Source organism: Thermobia domestica, chromosome 12, assembly GCF_964235325.1.
Source record: "Thermobia domestica chromosome 12, izTheDome1.hap1.1, whole genome shotgun sequence".
NCBI lineage: Eukaryota > Metazoa > Arthropoda > Insecta > Zygentoma > Lepismatidae > Thermobia > Thermobia domestica.
Genome location: NC_137465.1, coordinates 106261305 through 106288147, shown reverse-complemented (window position 1 = coordinate 106288147; position 26843 = coordinate 106261305). Strand labels below are relative to the sequence as shown.

The 26843-nt window shown below is 36.4% G+C and overlaps 1 protein-coding gene across 6 annotated transcripts in view; it reads right to left on the bottom strand.

The window, feature by feature from the left end:
• Iru (E3 ubiquitin-protein ligase Iruka) overlaps positions 1 to 26843 on the bottom strand; it is a 181068-nt gene that overhangs the window by 87224 nt on the left and 67001 nt on the right. For all 6 annotated transcript variants that reach the window (XR_014127785.1, XR_014127786.1, XM_081733939.1 and 3 more), the window contains exons 5-6: positions 23696 to 23856; positions 21812 to 21927 (exon numbers count right to left, since the gene is read on the bottom strand). Coding sequence is in view for 4 of the 6 variants with exons in the window: in XM_081733939.1 (XP_081590065.1) it covers positions 21812 to 21927; positions 23696 to 23856 (277 nt within the window). In the remaining 2 variants the exon portion in view is untranslated. The remainder of the gene's footprint in view (positions 1 to 21811; positions 21928 to 23695; positions 23857 to 26843) is intronic.

Sequence of the window (26843 nt, the reverse complement as noted above, 5' to 3'; positions counted from 1 at the left end):
TAAAAATAGGTGATATAATTTAAAAGGTTAAACATTAAGGAAAAAGGTACAGCAACGTTTATCAAAATAACACTTTTTTCACAAAAGTTACTGATATTTGGCAGGGGCCTATTTTTAAAAACTCAGAGCTAGCTTGCAGCATGAAATACATAAATTTCGCCTAGTTATTAAAAAAAAAAAAAAAAAAATGGAGAGGGGATAGGATCCCTTTAAACACACCCTATTATCTGGGAACAAACAAACAGACACGCACAAAAAATAATTTGTCTTAAATATCGATGGTGATTTCCCCGTCGGAATAGTTAACGATTTTAAGACCCAAACCCAATGTTACGAAAAGAAGAAACCAGGATTGCTCCGTTACCTGTTCAAAACGGGATTTTCCCTAATCATCCCCCGCATGACAACTTGTTTTCATACTATACTGTACATTTGAGTCTCATTGTATGTATTATGGCTTTAACTTCCATAATCGAAATAACAGAACAGAAACGAGATTTTACTTATTTCCACTTTAAATTAATTTACTTCGGAATTCGATTTAAATCAACGATTTTTATTAAAAAAATCAAGTGATTTAAATCTTGATTTAAATCAATCCACCCTGTGGAAAACTCAAATTATACATTATACTTGAGTTCCTACGAGCTGTTAGTTTCGTTTAACATATTTAAGTCTAAGTGTTATAATTAAAATTTTAGTTTTACGTTTCACATTTGGAACCTGTTGGCTAAACGAGACGTCTGATTAATGGAAGTGTACGATTATGGATAACGTCGGCGTCAGTGTCCCAAGTACCCTTGAAGCAGATATGCGGACCCCCTTGAACACTCATTTCCAACATGTATGACGTCGGAGCAGGCTTTTACGATCAGAGCCAGGAGGGAGAAAGAACAAGTTGAGCAAAGAAGATGGGATGAGTAAGATGTTATGGAATAAAAGTAGTGTTGGCAGTATTCAGTAAGTCAGTGTATCAGCAAACTTTGACGTCACAAGCATCCAATCATGTTAATTTTTTGAAAACAGAATGGGCTGCATGGAAGCAAAGATCTGAGCTGTTATTATCTTACTGTCGCTCACTTTATTACTGACTTTCTCCTCTATTCCTTTTGTTAAGTCTATCAATTTGAAAATGTGATATTTTGACGTCCCTCGACGTGTATTCCGAGAGTATATTTCACTTTCAAGAGGAAGAATGGGAAAGGTAGCATCAGGGCTATAATCGAAGCAAAGAGGATCCTCAGTAACAAACTAAATAGGTTCCGTAATGCTGTTCACAAACCGAAATTATTTTTCCCCATTGAAATTAATATAAATAAAATTAATCTATTTATCCTTTTTCAAGAGAAATAATTAACACTAAACCAGGTAGAGTAAAATGAGAGCTATAATAACACAAAAGTAGTAGTTTTTAAACACAACACTGACAAATAATGTTTACGGCAAACGTGTAATAGCATTACTCAGCGCGTGGGACTGTGGACATGGGCATGCGTGTGTGTGTGTGTGTGTGCATGCATTCGTAACCAGAAATACTTGTGCGCCGGGGAAAAATTATGTTCACGAAACTTGTTCGTGAACAGATTTGTTCGCGAAGGGGGGGAGGTTCATAAACCAAGCGTTCACGCTACCATTTAGGCACGACGGACATTAAATCCAGGAAGCTCAAGTCGTTCAAACCTCGTCCACGACAATAATAACTAGACTACGAGACTGAATTATCTGACTGTGTTTTTCTACAGGTAGCCTATATAAACGTCAACAACTGTTTGTAAGTGATATATAAGGCTTCAAATAATTTATAGAACGGTCATAATGGCGACATTAGAATAACCGCAAACGTAAGAACTGCTACTAATTGAAGTTTCGTACTGAAACGTTCTTTTCTTCAAAACTTTATTTTATTTTATTTATTTATTTTTAATTTAAGTCAAGAGGAAAGTACAACGTGTACAGAACGGTCATAATGGTGACATTAGAATAACAGCAAACGTAAGAGCTGCTACTAATTGAAGTTTCGTACTGAAACGTTCTTTTCTTCAAAACTTTATTTTATTTTATTTATTTTTTTATTTTTAATTTAAGTCAAGAGGAAAGTACAACGTGTACCGTGGTCAAATCAGAGTATTCAGATTCTGAGAAATTTCAGAACAAGTACCAGAGGGACTCACAATCTTCGAACAGCACCTTCACAGCACTTTTAAAATATCTTTAAAAAAAGTGCAGATTTTCACTTAGGAACCTGTTGTTTATAGCCTAATTATTTCAAATTCATAGTTTGTACATCATTTACTCTCAGAATGAATCAGATTTGCGAATGATACACACATGCCTCCCGAATTTTCAAACACAAAACCTCATTATTTTGGACCCACGTACTTCAACAACAGATATCTCAAAAAGTAACATATACCCTTCCTTGAGACGTTTCTTGAATTACTGAAATAGCACAAAGACATATTTTTTATATATATATATATATATATATATATATATATATATATATATATATATATATATATATATATATATATATATATAGGGGTGCCCAAAGAGGGGGGCTATGACGCAAAGTGCGTCATTGAAATATTTGGGGGGGGTTAAAAATCTATATAAATATGTTTGAGGGGGTGTAAAAATTAATCGAAAAGAATATTTTTTCATGGAAGAACACCTACGGATAGACAATGGGGGGGGGGCGTCATGGGCATTGGGCTTTCGGTATCCATGGCCATGTTAGCCCGTTACGTTTTGAGGACGTCCCTCTGCGAACACATTATTCGGGGAAAGGGAACTGGGGAAGGAAGACAAGGACCTATGTTAGGTACCATCCTGACATTTGTCTGGTATGGATGAGGAAAATCCAGGAAAACCTCATTCAGGATCGCTGGCCTGGAAAACCTTTTTACACTTTTTCGATCGAGTGCCCCCACCGGGAATCGAACCCAGAACCGCTCGCACTGAAAGCGAGAGCGTTAGCGACTACACTATGCGGGACCATATATATATATAGGATGTTCACTTATTATGTAGCCAAAATTCACTGGTGAAATCCTAACACCTAAACAATAAAAAAAGTCCATATGAACATAGGGCGAGAAATACGTTGTTTCAAGTTATGAGATGCCGAAATCGAGAAAACTGTAACTTTTGCCAAGCTCGAAAACTATGAGAGATATCACGGGTGGTTAAAGAAATATTAGAGGAACTAGTACACCGTCCAGCTAACCAACCATGTTTCGGAGTTGGGTTGTACCGGCACACATGATTTTAGAGAGAGGTGGAAGAGTGGAAACCGCAACGTATAACCGCAACTCCCTCTATCAAATCCGTTGCGCCGATACGTCCCAACATTGAAACATGGTTATTTAGACAGACAGTGTACTAGTTCCTCTAATATTTCTTTAACCGCCTTTGATATCTCTCATAGTTTTCGAGCTAGGCAGCCTCAAATTTACAATTTTCTCGATTTCGGCATCTCATAACTTTGAAACAACGCGTTTTTCGCCCTATGTTCATATGGGTTGTTTTATTGTTTAGGTGTGAGGATTTCACTAGTGGATTTTGGCTACATAAGTAAACATTATATATATAACCATATATGTAGTGCGACACTGGTACATAATAATAATAATAATAATAATAATAATAATAATAATAATAATAATAATAATAATAATAATAATAATAATAATAATAAATTTAACAAGCTCCTACTCGTACCCTAATTAATTTAGATTTATAGTTCGTACATGAATCAGGTTTCCACTGATACCATACACACGCCCGACGGATAATATAAAATCCGGGAAATACGGAAAAATTCGGAGAAAGGAATTTCCACACTTTTTTGGGTGCCCCCAATGCGGACACAGGTACTGATACACGCACAAAAGTACTTCAAAAAATATTACCTGTCTTAAGCTACATTTCTGCCAAGCTTCATTGACATACGGTTAGCACGTATGCGACATTTTGTATCAAATACATATTACATCACTTAGAAAGTATAGTTACTTATCAATTTAATGCAAACACCTGAAAAAAGTGTGCAACTTATCAGATTAATATGGATTTCAACCATCTTTCACCCTCAGGAACAGCTCTTAAGCTATATGGAATGGAGTCTTAGAGGTTGTGAATGATACCCATTGTGTGTGCGGTGCATCACTCAGTTTCGTGAGAGAGACTAGAGGCGAAAATGTGTACTGGATTCATGTTTCCAAACCGGACTACAAATGTTCAACTATGTTCAGATCTGGAGATAGTGAGAGCCACGGGAGGAGCTCAACTTAATCCCGATTTCCTCAAACCACGCCGCAACAGTTCCAGCTTTAAGAATGGACACATTATCACCCTGGAATATAATGTCATTGCCCGGAGACAACATTTGGGCCAAAGGATGCATATAGTCCTTTAAAATTACGACATAATAACGGGCAGTGATGTTACCGATAAATGTCACCACAGGACTCACTGAAAATTAGGAACCACAGCATCACAGATTCACCGTCATGTTTCAGTGGTGAGTGCAGGCATTGCGGATCAAATGATTCTTTGGGCGTCTGCCACACACAAACATGGCCCGTAGTTTGAACTAAGATGACATTCGACCATATTACAGGTTTCAATCATCAGTGGCCCAGGTTGCATGTTCGTAGCACTATTGGCGTGCTAAAGCTTATGGTCCCTTTTAACCATTTCGCCTGTATAACTCTACCCCATGTGTCGATATCATACAACTCGTGGTGGACTGTAATTGGATAGGTGCTGATTGCCACGGGTGCTGACTGCCACAGCCAATTATTGGTGCTGACTGCCACGACTGTGGCTGATTGCAAATATGAAGGTGCTGACTGCCACGATCCTGGGAGAAACTGTATTTGGAAAGAGAGGAATTAATCCCTCATACTAAATTTATGATTATTAATTAATTTAGTAGAGAATAATTAGAGATTAATTTAGTAATCATCACAGCAAATCTATGTGGCATCCTATAAGTTACAAAGTTGATCACTAAGTGGAACGACATACACTTGGATGTTTATAAAGGGATTGTCTTTTCTGTTATATGTGCAATTTGCACATTTCATTGTTTATATTAATTGTTTTATTGTATTACTTAATGGATATGATGGTCTGAAGCCAGCTGACAAGGGAAGTTTCGGAGAAGAACTCGCCTGCAGAGAAATAAGCATGTCACTTGAAAGACCAATTCATGCTGATTACAACAGGTAATAAAACTCCTGAACGTTGAGAACTGTTCGAGATATTCAGCTTAGAAGTTTATATGCGAAAATGAGTGCATGCACGTTTCAATGCGTTAAGTATTCTCTCCCATGGCGAAGCCTGATGGTTTGAACTTGCTATTGCTTGATCACTGGGGTCCATTCACAGACAAATTGTCCATTACAAGTTGCATGACGGATGGCAAAGACCTAATGGTTGAGAAGATACCAAAGAATTGCACACGATTTGTGCAACCATTTGATGTGTTTTGATTCCTATCAATCAAAGATTATGGCAGGAGATTTGTACATAGTATGAGACTTCTTCATCTGGACGTTATCATGTACCAACGAAACAATCAAATAAAGTTCGTGTCCATACGAATCACTTCCGATCACCGCTATACATAGGATTGCTTCAGTTTGCGTTCTACAAGGCAGGTTACGAACAAATTATAGGCCTATAACTTTTGAATCACTTGTCGAATTTGCTTTTTGCTTTGGTTCTGCGAACTGTTCCCTTGACGGATGCAACGCAATTGCACATATAAAATGTTCATGGTGCAAGGGAGTCTTTTGCCTGCGTCATTTCTTCATAAAACAGAAGAACAACAGTGATCAATTTTCATCTCTAACCTATGATTATTGTGAACAATGTAATGACTAATTGTATCTAACAAACCCGTTAGTTATTGCGAAACACTTTTTTTTCTGTTACTTCCGATAGCTTTCAATCGTATGTCAATATTCGTTACTAATTATGTTGTACTTAACGCGTATAAATGCGTATATCCTCATTTTCTCATATAAACTTCCAAGTTGAATATCTCGAACCGTTCTCAACCGTACAGGAATTTTATTAGCTTTTGTAATCAGCATGAATTGGGACTTTAAATGGCATGCTTAGTATATCTGCAGGCGAGTGCTTTATCCTGAACTTCCCTTGTGAGGGACAGCCAGCAGTGGTTTTTTGATGGAACTTTCAAGAGCTGCTCGAAACAATTTGCGGAGCTGTACACAGTTCATGCTGACATAGGGAGTTCAAGTGAGAATACATAAGTCGTACCAATTTTGTACGCACCGCTCCCTGACAAAACTGAAGTACACTCATGTCCAAAATTATTGTCGCATATCTATAACTGCCTTCTTGTAAGAATATAATTTGATCAATTTTGCAGAGTACTTTTAATACTGATATTATGTGTATAATCAGGAAATGTATATTTGTGGTAAATTTCATAGGGAAAGAATTATAAATACGAAAATCATAATGGGTAAAATAAAATGTAACTAATAGACAAGAAAAATTTATTTTCGTTTTATTGTTCTTATTTACTGCTCTTTTGACATTAAATTTACCACATACTTGTCTTTGACGATTATACACATACTAACATTATAAGAAATACCGGGCGAATTCGTTATCAAATTATATTAGTAGAACAACATATTTATAGTCATGCGACAATAATTTTGGACATGAATGTACATACAGAGACCTGTTTACCTTTGTTAGGTGTTGGTCTGAACAACACGATCCTAAGGTTCATCTAGTTTCTTTCATGCTTCTTGGCGTCCAGTAATGTTACATCTAGCAACTTTCTCTCAGGCTCGTGGCAGTCAGCACGCCATCGTGGCAGTCAACACCTTGATATTGGCAATTAGCGCCAGTCGTGGCAATCAGCACCAATAATTGGCTGTGGCAGTCAGCACCCCACCCTGTAATTATCAGCACAGGCAGTGGGAGGTGCTGCTTGAGTTCCTCCGTCACTTGGACCGCAGTCGGACGATAGTTCTGAGTGACAATCCGCTTTAAAGATTGCTTTGTGCCCTTTCGAAATAAACAATATTTTATAACAAAATAAAACTCTCAATTAATATTGAAAAGGAACGACATATATTTTAGCGCCATAAAAATGAGTTTCGATTTTCTCGAACAATATGCCTGGAACCTCAAACACGTCATTTTGTTCAGCTTTATGTAATCCATCGACTGATATGTGTATCAATTTGGGACATTACTTAAGTTAAACATAAATTAGAGTTTAAGAGTTAATGATAATTTTGAGCTATATCTCATTAACTATACTATGTACTATCATCCTACTAGTGTCACAATGAAGAACATGAAGACAGTATACTTGAGATCAGTTTCACCTTAATAGATGACATGACATCGTACAGCATCAATTTTCTAGGTTTACATATAAAGTCGTTTTCCCCCATTTTCTCGAAAAACTATGCGTGAGCTTTTATATTCATCCATATCATTTTGTTTGGTTTAACGAGGTTTTATCGATTGGTCTCTCTCTCTCTCTCTCTCTACAGGGTGGCCCAAAAGTAGGTATACACTACCGTACTGATCAGCTCATTGCATTTTATATAATTTCTTATTGTTATCCTTCAGGTAGACTTCGTTTCTTTGTTATTTGCTCTTAATGTTTTTTTACTTATACCTTAAGCTTGGAACAGCCGAAGCAAATAAACTCATACACTAGAATTTTATACTAGATCAATGCAGGGGTGTATACCTACTTTTGGGCCACCCTGATATATATATATATATATATATATATATATATATATATATATATATATATATATATATATATATATATATATATATAAATAAATGTATATTAATATAATTTTTGGGGATTTGAGTTTAACGTCTCGTTCAGAAGCAAAGCTATATGAGACGTGGACTTACAGCTTACCGTGGGGTCCGAATCACATGAACTTCCGCCAGGAATATACCCCAGGTCTCCCACGCGAAAGGCGCGTACACTATCCACATAGCTACGAGGGAGCTCACGAAGGCTGAGGGAGACATGGAAATGGACACACCAAAGAGCGCCGCCCCTGGTAGTTTAGGAGGAAGGCCCAGGAGGAGTCCGAGGAGAGAACTCAGGACCCAAGACATTCGACGTGCAGGCGCGAAGTGAGGAAACGTAAGGACCTCTGTGTATGTGTGGTCAGCGCAATGGCAACAACGAAAGTGGTCAGCGCCGTGGCAACAACGAGTGTGGTCAAGGCAGTCGTGACAACGAAAAGTAGGACCCATCTAAATTATTTATTGGTGTTAAAAAGAAAATTCTCAGCATTAAATCAAAATGCAAGACGTTCTCGGTACGAAAATTAAAGCCGGAAATAGTTGAGACTTCCAAGCATAATTTCACCGCATTGAGAATAGATACTATAATTCGAACTTTAGCTATCAAAGATTAGAATTTTTACCTTAAAGTCAGCATACATTGAAATATAGAGACACTTTGGCAATTTTATTCATATAGCATGTGATATTAGTGACCGCATCATTCTCGTTAACGAGATATCAATTCCTATAATCCTTGTTTCTTTTTGTCATTTATGGATGCATAGTTGCGGATAAGGAGAGAGAAACTAAATGTAAACAAAATAACATGTAGACTTTTAGTGGCTTTAATTGTGCAATTTTTGATAAAAGATGACAATCTAAGTATTCAGATTAGAGTGTTTAAATTTGTATGAAGTGAAAGTGCGTCATCTAAGCTATTGACAGGCACTCTTTTGATGTAAGATAATTAAAAACAAAGCTTGATATTTTTTTTGAAGTGTAATCAGTGTATTGTTTAATTTGTATATTACCATAGGAGCTTAATAAATAACCTGCATTCATGTCTCAATGAAAGTATTCGACGTAAAAATCTTAAAGGTTAATTAGCAATTAGAAAAACGCGAATAATCTCACGATCAGTCATTTTTTTGTTAGAGATGCGGAATCCGTCAATAAAACGGAACAGACATTCCATTCTGTCATAAAATGTATGTATTGGCAATAACCGTGAAGTAGGCTAAGCAAAGCCGCATTTAATAAATTATTCTGATCCTCCAACCAATAGAGCGATCAGAAGTCTATGGCGCATAGATCACACTAATGACAACAACCTACGACTATATGCGTGTGTTACTGTTGCAACATAAGGAAAACCATGGAAAATAGACACATTTGTCTAAAAATTCTTTTAAAAGACGTCTTTGCATTTATTATGTATATTTGAGTATAAATTGTATTCTGTGTATGTATGCATGCCCATATTTATGATTTATCTATGTATATTTTGTCTTGATATTTTTCTATATTCGCCAATATCTGTGTATATATGTGTTATGCATTGTTAAATCACAATATTACTCGCATTGATATTATGTTTGATGTATTCTTGTTGTTTATGTTAATATCAAATTTAATATCAGGTGTAATTATCTCCAATTCTCAGTTACGATTGGAAACTATTAGAAGTCAGGCATAGGCTTACTTAGTTTCTTTCACTCATTCTACTTTTCTTTCAAATTTCTCACTAAATCCTAAATCAAAGTCATGACTTATTTCAACTCATTTCGACTTATTTCAACGTATTCCAACTTATTCTGGATCATTCCACTATATATTTTTTATTTTGCTTAACTTAAATCGTAGGTAATTAAATTCAGATTCCATCCAACTATACAAATCTTAAATTCATAATTTTAGAAATATCATTAATCATAAAGTATCAGCTGATCAACGCTAATCATATGTTTATTATCCAATGTTACGCAAATAAGTATTTGCAAATGTAAGGTTGTAAATTAACCAGCTTGTATTGTGCATAATTGTAAGAGCTCATTATGTAAGGATAATCAATCGTAAATTGCAGGTAGGACTGGTTACGGATATCGGTTTCACTAGTTTGTTTATTTATGTCAAGTTACTTATAATAATTCATTCAAGCTGTAGGTCAAGAAAGAAAACAGAGATGTAATACACTTAAATTAATTTTGGTGCTAAGGCCTTCTGCCTTACTCTTCATATCTGTTATCACAAAATTCCAAATTCAGTGTTAATTTTCATCATACTCGATTTTTAAAAATATTTTCTTTTTTTATCTAAACATCTTTGCTGGTTTTTACTCATTAAAGATTTTATTGTTTTGTTAACCTAAATTCGTGAACTTTTTCTTTCATAAACAAATTGTATCCCTAACCTCAAGACTAACATTTTTTTTTTTTTTGAGTCTGTTAGGCTAAACAAATAAGGCAATTTAGGCAATTTTCTAATTCTATCCACCATGGCCTGAACTGAACTAATTTTCGAGACTTTCAATCAAAATTTTCAATTCAAGATATTTGTTTATTTCTTACATTATTATTATTATTATTATTATTATTATTATTATTATTATTATTATTATTCAATTTTCATCGAAAGTGAAAATCAGTCTAGTTCATTCCTACAAACTAAAAATTAGAGCAAAATTTCTTTTCAGCATTGCAGCATGCGAATACGCGGATACAGATGCAAATAAATAAATTTTCGTTTGCTCTCGGTTTAGGGGATCTTATTTCCCCAAAGCCCTGGGATACCGCGGGGAGATAGGATTTCCAGACCGTGAAATCAGTCTTCATCGAGTCATAAACCAGTTCATTTAAAGAACAGAGACTTTAACGGTGGGGCACATGACAAATTGTGGCACCCGGAACACGAACCCAACACCCCACTCAAATAATTTTCAACTTTTACACGCTCCGAACAACCAACCCCCTTACATATTTATCTCTCTTTTAATTTTTAATTTTTACAAACTTTATGTATTTTATAGGAAAAAATAACAATAACTGTAATATAAAATAACTGACCATTTGAAAATAATAGAAACATGTTCCTAGTCCAGATTTCAGTTGAAAAAAAAAAACGTCGGAACTAGGACCAAAAAGAAAGGGTCTGTCTCGGTGGTAGCTCTAGATCTGAAATCACCTTCCATAAGCTAAAAATGATACTTTAACCAAAGTCCTAGGTCCTCTAAATCAGCCGCAAATAATAAAACGATTGTCACTCACGCATTTTTTCATTATTTTTGAGAATTTTCAGGGCCTACAACTTAACAAGTTCACATATGTACCTGAAATATAAGGGTTTGTCGTTTTCCACTGATATTAAGAATAGAGTTGCTATACGTCCCGGCTCAGCTTTCAGCGAACGAGAATGTTTTTCCCCAACATTTTTAACAATTCTTTTCAGTCTATGGATATAGCAGCTCAAGGCACAAAAGGGTTAAACAAACTAACAGTGCAAACATTTGTTGTAATATTGTCAATATTTCTCTTTACATTCGTCCAGAGGTCGAAGTTGATATTTAAAGCTTGCTTTATGCTACAATATTGCCTTCCATTAATTTGCTATATACCTAGTTATATCATAAATACTGTCACAAAGTTTGGAGTGGCGCTGTAGGCATCCGGAGTGGCACAGTGCTGCCATCTGTGTATAAAGCGGAAGATGCATGTAGTGTGTGTTTGACTGTTCATGACATATGTTGATTTTTGTACTGAGTTCTGATGGAGTGGGGCGATTACGAAATCGTGTAGCAGTAATTGCACTACACAAGGTTGGGAAGACAGCAGGTGAGATTTTCAACCTCCTGAAACCCCTACAAATCAGCAAGAGATTCGTGTATCACGCCATACAGCGATACACAGAGACTCGAAGGGCAGCTGACCGCGCAAGGAGTGGCAGACCACGAAAGGTACGAACTCCGCAGGTCCAGAAAGCAGTCTCAGCAAGAATTCGAAGAAATTCTGTTCGAACACAAAGTGTGATGGCTGCTGAGATGAACATTAGCAGAAATTCCATGTCTCGTGTGCTCAGGAGTGATCTACATCGACGGGCGTATAAGAGGCGGACTGGTCACTTTCTGACCCAAACACTAATGTCACAGAGGGTCCTTAAATCAAAGAGACTGTTACGGCGTTACGCCAACCAATCTGCACAAAGATTCTGTTCACTGACAAAAAGGTGTTCACAATTGAGCAGGCCTACAACGCCCAAAATGACCGTGTGTCTGCCACATCATCTACTGCAGCTGCTGAGGCAGCTCCAAGTGTTCAGAGGGCACATCATCCTGCCTCAGTGATGGTTTGGTGGGGAGTGAGCTACTCAGGCACAGCCCAGCTGCATTTTTGCGAAAAAGGTATTAAAACATCTGCCAAGGTGTATTAGGCTATGGTGCTAACACCTATAGTGAAACCACTGTCTGCTAGCATGTTCCCTGGAGAAAGGTGGACCTTCCTGCAGGATTCCGCTCCAGGCCACAAAGCGAAAACAACCTAGGACTGGCTGGCATGGAACGTCCCCGACTTCATTTCTACCGCTGATTGACCTTCTAGCAGTCCGGACCTTAACTCGTTGGACTATAAACTTTGGGCAGTCCTTCAGGCAAAGGTCTGCCATAAACGGCATCCATCTGTCGCCAGTCTGAAACAATCCTTGACCCGAGCAGTGAACAATTTTCCCATGGACGTGGTGCGTAATGCTATTGACCAGTGGCCGGACAGACTTCGTGCCTGCATCTAGGCCAAGGGGGGACATTTCGAAAAATGATTCGTGCGTCAGGTGTACAACATATCAATGTAAAACATGACCACAATAAATTGCCTTGGTGTTAATACTCTCTGTGTTAATTCACATTCAAACTTGTGACAGTATTTATGATATAACTAGGTATTTCTGGAGTCACTGTATCGTATCCGACAATGCAAAGGAGAAAGTTATGGTTTACGTTTATGTCGGAAGAGTCAAACAGCTAACTTTGATTAGGTTTCCAATATCGAAAAAACAAAAATAGAAAATATTCAAGAAATTTGATAGATAGAAAACTTGGAGATAGAAATCTAATACTATGCGTTGTTATAAACTGAACAATGATCATGTGTTTCGCTCTGATAAAAGAATGTTTTTCAGCAGCTCAGTTCTCAGTAGTCAGTAGGTTCGGAATGGCGATTTTTGACTTAGTTGTGGGTTGTTATAGTGTTTATATATAACTTTATATAACTCATTAGTGCAAGGAAGTGAATGGAACATTCGCTTGACGCCTTTTAAAGATGAAAACATGGTGCTCCGGGTTTTCACTTTTGAAATATAGCATCCCTAACCCTGGCAAAGTAAAGTAGAATGTTTGAAAATTGAATGATACGTAGCATGATGCATAATTAAATAATTGATTCTTTTTTAATCTTTCTTTAAGACGCTGCTGAAATGCAAATTAAAAAAAAAAAAAAAAAGAAGAAGAAGAAGAAGAAGAAGAAGTTACCATCTTGATTACTTTGAACACACTGTATTACCAATATTGTTGGTACTTGCTAGCTTCACATTTCAGTATGGTTAACAGTATATTAGCTGACATCTAAAAACATCAAAAGGCAGCAGTACTTGAATGGTAAAGTGAAGTGGTATTCTCGCACATTACGAATAAGGTGTCGACTACTCATGATACTTTATACTATTAGAAATAAAATACTAGTTCTCCGCAACATACACTGTTTATGAAAACTGCAACACTAACGAAGGACTGAAAAATGCGTACGGATTCAAGATTTATACAGCTGAGTATCACTTACGAAGGTTAGAATTGCAGGATGAAAACTGCGTGGGTTCAGGAGTGCTCTCGGTTCGGTGCTTGTAGTTGCATTGCAGAAGGATGGTATACGCAGCACTCAGGTAGTGAAGCATGAGACATGTAAACAAGATACATGTGAATCTGCAGAACTGTAGTGTCAGAATGAACATCACATTCTTATAGTATCTGATAACTAATGGAATAACACTATACCGTCGTTTCTCATATAGTCCAGGCATTCAACTATGATCCAACGTATCTTGAAATACTCAGCAGTGCGTCGTACTTGTTTCGCTCATTCATGGCGCTGACCATCGTAAAAAAAACAAGCAACAGATGTCGCTACTAGGCAAGATAGTGTTCGTTGTCACGTGATTTACAGCTGCACAGGAAGCAGTGAGTAGTGATTTCTGAGAAAGTAGTTCAGTGTGGAAGATCCCGAAAACTAAGTATGCAACCAGAATGGAAGAAGGTAGGAACGCTTTCAAAGTTTTAACTGGAAATCCAATCGGAAAACGTCCATTAGAAAAACCTAGGGGCAGATGGGAGGACAATATTAAGATGGATCTCGCAGAAATAGGAATACAAAGTAAAAACTGGATCCAATTGGCTAAGGATAAAAGTCAGTGGAGAGCTATTGTGAACGCGGCATTGAACCTTCGGATTACATAAGCCATAGAGAGAGAGAGAATATATTTAAGGTAAGCACAACTGCACAACAACAATGAGTGAGTGGTTAGTTTTTGCACTTCTATCGGGAAGTCCGGGATTCAACCCCGAATTGGAGCATTTTGACAAAAGTTTTTCTTAATTCCATCTGTGAATGTAGAGATAGTGCGTGTACTGTGAATCCTGGCCGACTTCGTTCTTATCGTTTTTAAATCGTTGTTATTACTAATTACCAGCAGTAACGGATTTGCGAAAGGGTTAGGGTGGGGATGTCTTACAGATTGAAGCCTGTACCCCGAAATTACGGAATTTCTAAAACAATCGAAATATTTGTTATGCCCTTACTCATAAACTTCAAGCTCTCCTCAAATAAAAATTAGGTATTTTTAGAAAAGCTAAACATTAATATGGAAAAACCCTCCCAAAATGCTTTCCTATTTGTATCCAGAAGATTATTGCTGAATACAAACAAAACGAAATATTAGTTATGCCTATACTTATAAACTTCAAGCTCCTCCCAAAGAAAAATTAGGAAATTTTAGACAAACCAAACATTAAACAGAGAAACACCCCCAAAATACTTTTCAGAATCCGTTACTGATTATTTCTATAAAACTGTATTCAAGGTTGTATCCGGAAGATTATTGCTAAATCATTGCACAGCTACAGTATAACAAAAATGTGGAAGTACGCTCTGACAGATATACTAACAAACGTACGCTCTGACGGATATATTGAAAAAACATAAGTTTAACTTATGTGCTAGAAGCTAGAGTAGGCCTACTAATCTCTAAGAAATGAAACATGGATAACTAAAAAGAAAGGACGTAGAGAAAAAAAAATGTCGATAACTCAGAAGTTAAAATAAAGTTAAATATCCTCTACAATTGCCCTCAAATACTACGTACTGTATGTTTACTTTAATTCATAAAACATGTGCTCCATCCATCATGATGGTAAATTCCAGAGCGAAATATGGTATTTAGGTCATGACATCTTATTTAACTTTAGAGTATACTATAAGAAAGCTATTAAAACAGAAAAATCATGAAAATGAAAAAAGCCAAAATTTCCAAAATTCTAGTTTCCCCCCCCCCCCCAAAAAAAACGACTTTTTCTGTGCAAAAAACCATCGATTCAAAAAAGCCGACTTTTCTTGCATCTCTATTCCTTTGTTCGCATTGAAAGCGATGTTGTCTGTTGTTTGTGAGCGCATCACGGGGAAACGGTTGAACAATTTGAAATAAATTTTGGTACATAGTTCATTATTATTATTTATTTAGTGTTTGACTGTTTTTGAAAATTTCAATTTGAAGGGAAGAAAGAGGGTGTTTTCTATAATTTCTTTCTTCACGTTCAGATCGACGATGTCTGTTGTTTGCAATCGCGTCACGGGAAATGCTTGAACAGTTTGAAGTGAGTTTTAGAAGATATTTAGTAAATACATCAAATTGGGATATTATTATGTAACTTTTCTTAAAAGGCGTAAGGGAAGGGGAAGGTAACTTTCCTAAGGAAAAAAAGGGTTTAAAAATTCATGCCAGAAATAGAATATCTTACTACACTTTCATTGATATGCGTATCCTAAGGGGAGAACAGGCACTTCAGCTAGTATGGAATCAAAAGTAATACGGCTATATTTCCTTTGTTTTTGTTATATACTTGGGTATTAGCAGATAGAATGTCTTTCTCCATGTCAGTGGAACGCTCCCCATTGCAAATCGGGAGCGTTCCACTTGAAAAAGGAAATCACTAAAGATACACCTCTATCTTCTCAACACGAACGGCAATCAGATCGTCGAACTTCCTTATTCTTCTTGCGTATCTGATGGAGTATGTGAAGCACAGTACAATTATTGTATGACACAAAAACCCTTTAATCGTAAAAATATATTGTGAGAAACCAAATTGGTCACTGAAAATGAGAAAAAAATGCATTTCCAACATTTCAGGTCTTTAAAAAAACTTTTTTTATTTCTTTTAGAAAAACAACATCCATTCAATAAAGTCATTTTTTATCTCTGGCTCCTGAACTTGAGGTACTATCCCAGTATTGGCCCCGGGTGTTTTAATTGAAACTCAGGACGGCTGGGTCAGAGATTTGAATCATAAGAGGGGATTTTATTCCTATTCTGTATTACGTAAAACTATCGACCTCTTTGTTACTCTAGAAAATTGTGCACTTCTCTTCTTTCTAGAAATCGAAATATAAGCGAATGTCAATGGTGCAGTGTGTCCCACGAAACGCGCATGGGACTTCACGGATTCCTTGTGCATTATTATTATTATTATTTATTTATTTATTTCTTAGTTCAATGTCTCATGATTATGCACCATAGCCAAGGGAGACTGTGATGATATGAAAAATAATGGCATGGCGAAACCAGCCTGAAAAACCCATGAACTCAATGTTTGTCCACCACAAAACGCACTTGGCGGAAGCTGGGATCGAACTAGGAACCCGCGCCAGACGTGAACTACCGCATTCTCACATAGTTTCGTAAGTACAGTAGAACATATATGCTTAAATGGTATATTAAGTAGGAATATGGCTTTAAATATACGTACAAAATTTAATAAAACCCAATATTATCCAATACAACCCACTGGACTTTTTTTTTTAAAAAAAAAGGGTTTTTCACAACCCTGTTTTTTACTGACCCTCTAGAAAGCAGTGGCGTCTATCGGGTGAAATGTCAATGTGATAAAGTGTATATAGGTCAAACAAAACGGAACATTTGCACTAAAATAACTGAACACATTTGTACTTCGAAGTCTCGGAACCCACAACAGTTGTCTGGTCTTGCAACACATCTTAGAGGTTATAACCGTCACATCGCGGAGTCATGTTTAATTGAAAAAGCAAAAACAGCAACGGGACGAAACATCAAAGAATCATATTACGTCCATAAAGAGAGACCTATACTTAATTTAGATAGAGGAGAAATAAATATTATTTGGAGTAATCTTTTCGCTTCATACTTTCGCGATCTGGAAAGCAAAAAAAGAAAACAGTGAACAGCAGTGTGTAATGATAGAGAGTGCCATTCCCATGTGATTAATTTGTTTGAAGAATTTCTTAACCTTTTTTAGCCTTCCTAATTCTCCTTCATGTTTCAAATCCTTTTAGAATTTTAAACAAGCCGAAAAAGGAAGAGGTTACTTCCGAAAGCGCTACTTGTTACATGTAGAAGAAAACTCTAATGTATATCTTTTGCGGTGAGTATTAGCCTATTTGATTTTCTCATCAAAAATGTAACGTGTCTACAGCTAGTCAATTAAGTAGACTCTTTCGGTAGTCTTACCTAGTCACAGCTTGATAGGACCTTAGGACCATATATATATTTTCAGTGAAATTGTTAGGGTACGATTTTGTACTTTAGTTTCTAGATAATCATAATCTACTCAACAGTTAATGCGGAATAACAAGACGACTCACATCACACGCATTTGTGTTGTACTATCTTTTAGTATAGTGTTTGATAACCATATAGCTTAAAATCACAATCCATAAGGCCTAGCTTCACACTAACAAGGAAAGTACTTGGGCTTGAACGGGTAAATAAGCACAAAATAGGAAGTATGTGTAATGTTAGCAGTCCGGAAGCAAACAGTGATGTCCGTTTTTCTGCAAGATGCTGTAAACGTCCGCAAGAGGAGGGCAAAGTAGAGCACGTGCCAGAATTACAGGGCGTTACCTCCCATAGCTTTAGTTTCATCAAACTTTGCTATGGTGCCTTGCTTGATTGTCTTTAACTATAGTGTATGATTTAATTTGAACGTAGCTGTGTTTTACAGTTTCTTTGCTACAAACTGTAACAAGCATTTAATATTCTGATTTCAGTTTCGGGTATCGTTCCAGGAGTTTTTTATGTAAGTTGAATCCGCGCACATGATAATTCTCGAATATGTTGTCTAGTGTAGCATCTGTAAACTGTGTGATCACATTGTCAACATTACACCTTTACGGCGACGGTTTGTATTCACTCTTGCTACTTTCATTGTCTCTTACAGGACTTACCGTGTCATTATACGTTCTTACTTCTTCCTCTTCATTCTCTTCACAATCCTCACCACTGCGCTCTAACGTTCGAAAACTTTCGGTTTCTAACTGATTCCCATATTTTTGCAGCATTATTTCTTTTAGAAGACATGCAAATGTCTCATCTTCCAGGCCAATTCCTTCGTCATGACGTACTTTGCGTCGCACTTTCACTCCAACTAATCGCACTACATTCATTGGATTGATCACAACTCTCCGCACTATTTGACGTCTCACTACATAGTCAACCTTTCCACATGCGAAGAACTAGCATTTGCAGCTTCACTGTTGGAAGTAGTAGCAGTAGACACGAGATGGGCTCTCTCTGCCACTATGCAGCGTCATCTATTGGTGCAAATTTGTACCATCTTGCAGACAAACTGACATCACCTATCGCTTTAGAAGTACTAACACCAGTCATAGTCTTATTTCTGTGCGTATTTTTTCGGTCGAGCACATGTACTTTCCTGGACAGGTAAATACGCACAAATATGAAAGCATGTGTAATGTTAGCACCCCTAAAGCAAACAGTAATGTCCATTTTTCTGCAAGCTGGTGTAAACATTCTCAAGAGCATGTGCCATGCCGACAGGGCGTCTATAAATTCTGACCCCGGGCCATTTTTACTGAAACATTTGAGTGGATGGAAACATCGGCGCATACGAAAAATGAAATGAAATCTTTAAGTTTTACGTCCCATGCTTATGCCGGTTAGGCTAAAGGAGACGGTGATGATGAGAGATTAGTGAAATGGTGGAATGAAGAAAGTGGTAGGACACGGGATAACCCCGAGAAAACCCATGAGCACGGTGTTTGTCCACCACAAAGTCCACACGGCGCGAGCTGGGATCGAACCAGGGACCCCAAGCACCGGAGGTGAACGCTCTACCACTGAGCCACCGCGCCCCCTCGGCGCATATGAATCCAATAATTTTTTGGCGCACATGAACGAAAACGTATTGCCTCAGGAGCCCTCGTAGAGTCCCAGCCAGGATCCACTTCACAATTTTCAAACTGTAAGGTGAGGGAAATAGTATATCGTTTGAAAGGTATTGTGGAAAGAAACAATCTGCAACAAGTCCCAAGTCTGTATGCGCACCTATGCAAAACGGTGGTCATAGACTGTTTCATGACAACTGTGTTGACATTTTGACTGTCTATCATTTTGTACAGAGTGAGCGTAGAGGCTCGGGACTTGCTTCCTCTTGTTTTTTTTCACAATAATTTTCCAATGATATACTACTTGACCCCCCTTACCATTTGCAAATTTTGTTTGGACCCCATCTGAGACCCTTCGGGTGACCCTAAGACACAACTTTTTCATTCAAAATGTGTGCCTCTAAAAATAATGGGATACGTGTTCGCCTAATTTTCCATTCACCCAAACATTTTCTGCAGAAAATGGCCCGGGGTCAGAGAGTATAGACGCCCTGGAATTATGACGCGTGCTCTACTGTGCCCAGCTCTTGCGAACGTTCATAGCATCTTGCAGAAAAACAGATATCACTGTTTGCTTTTGGGGTGCTAACATTATACATGTTTTCCTTTTTGTGCATATTTACCCGTTCGAGCCCACGTACTTTCCTTGTAAGATTATTATTATTATTTTCCTTGGGAGGACCTAACAAACCTCTCCACGACAAACCTATAAACTTTACGGAGTAAGAGCCCAGCACGTTGAATTTGTGGTAAAAACCCATAAATACCACTGCTGCTATAAATATTTGTTCTTCAAATTTTTCAAAATCTGTTAAATTAAGTGTCTCACTTTTTTTAATACACAAGAACATCTGAAGATTTATAACTTAATTTACTTCAATATTTTAAAATCTTCTGTTCCAGAATGTCGTAACCCAAGTTACATTGTTTCGACTTTTTACGTTTTTGTTTAATGAAGTTGTTTATGATTCAGTCTTGCAAACGCCATGTGTCAATATCATTAGTATATACACATTAAGGTCTTATTGGGGAAAGAAAGCAAACTTTCACAAAGATTTAACCGATCTCAGTGAGTTTCAATTCATTAGTTCTATTTTTAGAACTCGATAATATTCTCTTTCAAGGTGCATAAATACACAAAAACGACAAAAACTGAGTAAGGTAATTTTAAGTTATTGGGTCTATAGTATAGAAAAATCTTAAAGGGTTATGGAAACGAATGTGGCACCTTTATTATCTTTAAAAACACCACAATGCCACCTGCTGTTTTACTAGATGTCCAATCCCTGTCTATTTCCTACTGCCCTTTCATCTTCATTAAAGGAGATTGCATTGAAGCACCGTTTGATCAAGCCCCTTCCATTTTTCTTGACAACTTTCCGAAAACTATCGAGTGTGCACGGGTGTCGAACTCTCAATGCTCGTTTCAACAATGGGAACCCACAAAAATTCACGGTGGACTCATCAGGGGATTTCACAGGAATGTCTACAATTGACTGAATGAATTCCCGTTTCACGTGCCATCCGCTCCATGTACGTCATCGTTGACTTCGACGTATAATGGAACGTCTTGTCCTCGTGAATGAAAACGCTAGATGTATCGCTGCCATGGCGTATACGTAGAATATCATGGAAACTCTTAAAATGTTTAAAATAATCTGATTTTAGGCTTTATGTCTATTCTGCGTAGTGTTAAGTTTTCCATTATACCAGTAATATCCAGCAACCAAAAAAGTATGGAAAACTTTCAGCATATTCACATACCCGGACAACTATTTCTAGAATTGCGAAGACAATAGAAGGTGGCCTTCTTTTTATTACATTCTGACAGATGGGCCCACGCCTCGTTTGGAGTTACTACAAACTTTCACCTGTCTCCTGTAAGACGGTTTAGTATAGCTTTCGTCTGTTCTTCCTCTGTGAGGACCGAAACATATAAAATCAAATCTTATGCTTCTTTACAGATGGAAATCTACGCAATTATGTGATTTAGATCGGGACAGGATGTAGTACTGCTATTGCTTGAGATGGTGAGTACTCAGGTTGCACTATAGTACCAATAAACATATTTTCTTGTATTACATCAGGAGTACGCCCGGGTTCTCTACATATACGATGATCAAAAATGGAGGGCTCGGCAACAATAACCAGTTTTATTGAGATTCAACACAGCCTTGAACCGTTTCTTTGACACACGGAAACCTTCTGTCATACACTATTTATTTGGCTATAACTGTAACAAATTTAGCACTCCCCCCCTAATAAAAATAGACCTAATTGTCGGAGCCATATGACCATTCACACTCATGACAGTCGTTCTCTTTGCGCACTTTCGAACTACCTGCAATTATTCCTCGGATGTGGCGCGTGCTGCTATCTAGCGAATTCGTTATTATGAACCTGAAAGTGATCTGTGTTTTGATTCTCCATAAATTATATTAATCAGTACTTCAATACTTATTTCATCAATTTCCCTACAAATCTATGAAAAGAAGAGAAAATATAGTTTATATTCTTACCAACTCTAACCATGGAATAATGCAGCTTTCATGATAAACATGTTCACAAAGTAACTTTCTAACTGGTTCTCCAAGTCTGAAGTCTTCCCAACATACTGAACATTGCAGATTTTTGTCTATTAAAAAAGTAATAAATAAATCAAGCAATATATTCATACAAATAAATAAATTATCTGATTATATTATATCATAGAATAAGATTTCAGATTTACTCGATTTTAATCACAATACTTTGATACTTAAAAATGACACAATTTTACACAGTTTACGATATTCTTAAGATAATATTCTCAATTTATTTTTACAATACATATTTATGTAACTTATGCCATGTTCATTTATTATTGCCGATAATCGTTTAGCTAGTTAATTTACTAGCACCATAAGGGGTAATCAATAAACTAGTGCGGAACTGATATTTTTAAAATTAATAAAAATCGTTTTATTAACTTTAAATTATAGTAACACTTATGGTGCGTCTCACATAAGGTATTTTACTCACAGAGCACCTGATACGATTTGTTCAGATCATCATATTATACGTCGAATTTTCGCTGAATCTCATCAGCATTATTAAGACATAAGTTTAAATAAATAAATACACAAATAAATAAATAAAAAATAAGAATAAATAGTGTAAATAAGATGCATGGGTTATACATGTCTTAACTATACACACACACACACACACACACATGAACTGCATTCCCTTCTAGTAGCTAGCACGCGCGCCTTTGGTGCACGGAGTCCCGAGTTCGATTCCCGATAGGAGAGCATTGAACATATTACAGTAGTTCGAATTTCACTTTAGGTCTACGTCTCTTATAGCCTCGGTGCTGAAAACTACGTTAAACTTTAATAAACAATCAGTATACAAAGTTAGTTGAGACTTTCAGTACCAGTTTTTACAGTATACAAATAGTCTTCTTTTGTGGTTGGTGAAGATGTCAATGATATTATTCCGATTTTTTCCAACGTCCATGTTGGAGTTTAATTTTGAATCTTCGTTCAAATGAAAAGCATCTTAAAGACTCAAACTCAACAGAGGAACTAGGGACAAAGCAGGAATAACATCATTGACACCTTAATATTTGCAGACTGCCCCCTTCCCCCCACACACAGAAGTCTCAAGATGTTTGTGTTTACCAGTGTAGACCAGGGCCGGAGCTAGAAGTTTTGCCGCCCTGGGCGATAATTTTACATGCCGCCCTTTATTTTCTTTTTCAAATTTTGCCGCCCCTGTATACTTTTCTTTTGCAGACCGTGCAGACTCGCCGCCGTGTAGACTCACAATTATACATAGTTACGATCGATCTAATTCTTATCGATCACATCACCAACAAACTCCCTTCTTTCTCATTTACGTCTTGACAATTGTGATAGCATTCAGCTAAAATTCGACGTTTAATGTGACTTTTTAAACAAATCCGTATCAAGATACAACACAGTAAAATGAATACTTTTTGAATTGATTTATGGAACATTTCTTGAAGTGATTACATTAATAATTAATATACATTATTAAGATTACATATCTTGTGTAACTAAAATGCACACGAATTATTGTTTCCATGACATAATACGTACAAAAAAATTTACTTAGCAACTCAAAATTCTTAGGAACTTTTTCGATGTTTAGTAGCCAGCAACAGTATTTTCTACGTTTATTCCCCTGAAGACTCTCAAGAACTTCAAAACGATGGCAAATACAATTTTATTCAAATACCTCTTAAAAACTACATTTATTACTGTAAATACACGACCACTTTCAGGACAAGCGGCTAAGAAAATCTGAATTACTTCACAGTTTCAAATTTGTGATTATCGTTATAAAATTGCACAAGTAATAGTTAAAAAGAAAAGTAAAGTCTAATTAATTCTTACCAACTTGATCCTGAGTAATAGAAACCGTTGGAATTTCTTTAATTTTATCCTTAGATAATGGAGGTGGTCCTGTACCGTCCATCTGATTAAGCAGTTGAGTAACAATCGCGTCCAAGCCTTCTCGACCCCATGCATAATCACCAGGATTTCCTAAAAACACTCTGTAAACAAAAATATATTAATACAATGTGGTACGCAAAGCAAACATATTTAGGACAACGTGAAATAATCTCTTGCTGCTTATAATTTAGGTTACTTCATTAAATCTGCCACCCTCCTCAGAACGCTTAAAGGACAGGTCACGAAATTTTAGGCATTGTAAAAGGTACATTTATATAAAAGGAAAAAATGCTTCTCCTAGGAAAATGAAAAGTCTTTTTATGTAGCAATACTGCACTGAAAATGTCCTTGTTGTGGTGGTGAACTATCTGAATCAATGAACTGTGAAACTGTTTCGTAACGAACTTTTGTAATATATTATGTAATTAATGTAACTGTTGGTACTGCTGTTTATTTTGTATTTTTTATTTAAATTTGTCTCTCTGTATTAAAATTTTGATTTCTGATTCGAATAAAGATTCAACAGCATTCAATACTAGTAGCTGTTCCGTCCAAATCTTCGGTTCGCTGTACATTATAGATTAAAATAGTATTTAATTAAAAGCATTAACTGTTTGCATTTAACTATTTATTTATTTTCAGTTTGCCCACCAATTACCCAAAAATATATACACCATATTTATGCAATTATTCCACGACTTCGTTATACTGAAGCGATAGTAAAGGTAGTGACATCTTTTAGCGTGACTGTTCATTATTAGGAATTAGTGTGGCGCACAGACTAAGACATTTATTATTACGATTATTTCAGCATAAACACGATATAAATGACACAAAAATCCTCCATAAATCATTGACGCACTGAATAGTCTTTCATTCCCACTAGAAATCCAGATTTCAACACGGGCAGAGGAAATTTAAATAAAGAATGTGATATAACTATAGACAGTTTTATTCTAATGTTAGCAAAAAACAATCAACATTACACAAAGTTCATTACACCAGTTGATTACTTATAATTTTACAATCTGCCAATTCAAACAATTCACAATCTAACAACAGAAATAAAAAGACAGCAGACAATATATATATATATATATATATATATATATATATATATATATATATATATATATATATATACACGAAGAATTTCCAGTTCAGGACTGCAATATGATAGGATTTTCAGTATCAGATGGGAGAATTTTCTCCTTCCATACTGATTCACCTTCTATTATAATAAACTTTTCTGGCCCACTTTCTCGAAGTGTTTTGAATAAGGTGGCACGTCAAAGTCACCGAAATCATAACAAAATATGAATATAAAATACAGTAAAGGTGAGTTCATACTGTTCACAGCATACTAATTATGTGTGCATAAAAATTAATTCCAAATTTAAACAACTACTTAATGCAAACCCGATACGAGAGTAACGAAGTATTTACTTGAATGTTCTTAAATGTATAGACTATCGTTCCTCTGATAACAGGCAAATGACGATCGCAACAATATAATCTTAGAAAATAAACTAAATGGTGCTATAGGAATGGAATTCATAACCAATTTTCAACAAGACTTCAAAAATTACACCATAACACACAGAGCCATATATCTGTTACGAGTTTTGTATCACACAAAAGTAAAGGACACACAGACATTGCCTTTAGCCCTAGAACAACGGTTACTGGTAAAAGAATAAATAACGACTCCAAACAGTTCAAAGAATGACTGAATCAATTATATCTCCTGCACTTTCACTCTATATTAAAGAGATGGTTATGAAAGCTTATTGCAAAGACATAATGAAGAGCTTAAAACGATGTATAGCACGTAAGGTAAAGTGCTTGAGATAAATCTTAATCTGGATTTGGAATCTCCAGACTCGTTTTAGCACGCAACATTACTTGACCTGACCACGTGATACAGTCTGGTCCTTATGGCAAACCGAATATGTCCTTGTCACATTCGAACAACCTACTATTTGTCCAACCATATAAAAAGGATTTCATTTCACTAACAGCGATACTTTTAGATACTCCGCCTGCGACAGTTCCAATGACTAGCATATAAAACATGAATCAGTGGAACTACTCAAACTTTATACCAACAATTTTTATATTGCTGTATTAAGCTGAATTCTGTGAAGTACACCTGAAAAAGAGTGTAAGTGCTAGTTACTCCGAAGTGCAGTCCAATTTTATATTTTGGTGCTTTTTGAAATGTAACCGTGTTTTTAAATGAATTGTGTGGTTTTATATATTAGAAAAAGTTCAAGGAACATGTATCAAAAGATACATAAAAAATGCCTACAAAAAGGAAACGAAGTGCAATATTAAAAACTGAATCACCGAGAAGTGATAACCTTATAGCAATCAAAAAAGATAAGACAAACACAGAAGGGTCATCCTGGCAACCTCCCTCCTGAGAGACAGAAATCTCACCAACTTCCCACATATATTGACTTTATTCGCCTTGTATTAAATGGTCTCCTATTCGTCATGATCATTAATATTTCTCTCGTACATTGGTCACAGTCCAAACAATAAAAAATTTGACTAAGCAGGGGTGAGAAAAAGAGACCTAGTAGAATTAAGTTTCAATACTGGAGACTGATACAAACTTCCTTCCCCCTTTAAAAAAAAATAATTTTAACTGAAAAAGATTCGCTCCGACCCCTGCATTTGAAAATATACCTATGTTGGGTTGGCAACACTCTTTACCTTGCGGTATCACAGAGTATGCCACAACGTCCCTTTGTACGAAATGTCCCAGGGTACTAAATTTAAGTTTTTTTATTGTTTAGTTTACAAGTTAAACATGCGTATTAAGATAAATGATCCACCAAATATGGAAACACTTGAACAATTACATACTACCTTTATTAATAGTGAGTAGAACTACCTTTGGCATGCAGAACGGCCTGCAGTCGACGGTGAATAGAGAAATACAGGTCGCTTATGGAGTCAAAGAGATGTACTATTCTTCCGCCAAAGTAGCTGCTGTAAGTTGTTGTAGAGATGACGGTGGTGGGTAGCGGGCTCGTACCTTGGTCTCCAAAACTGACCACAAGAGCTCAATGATATTGAG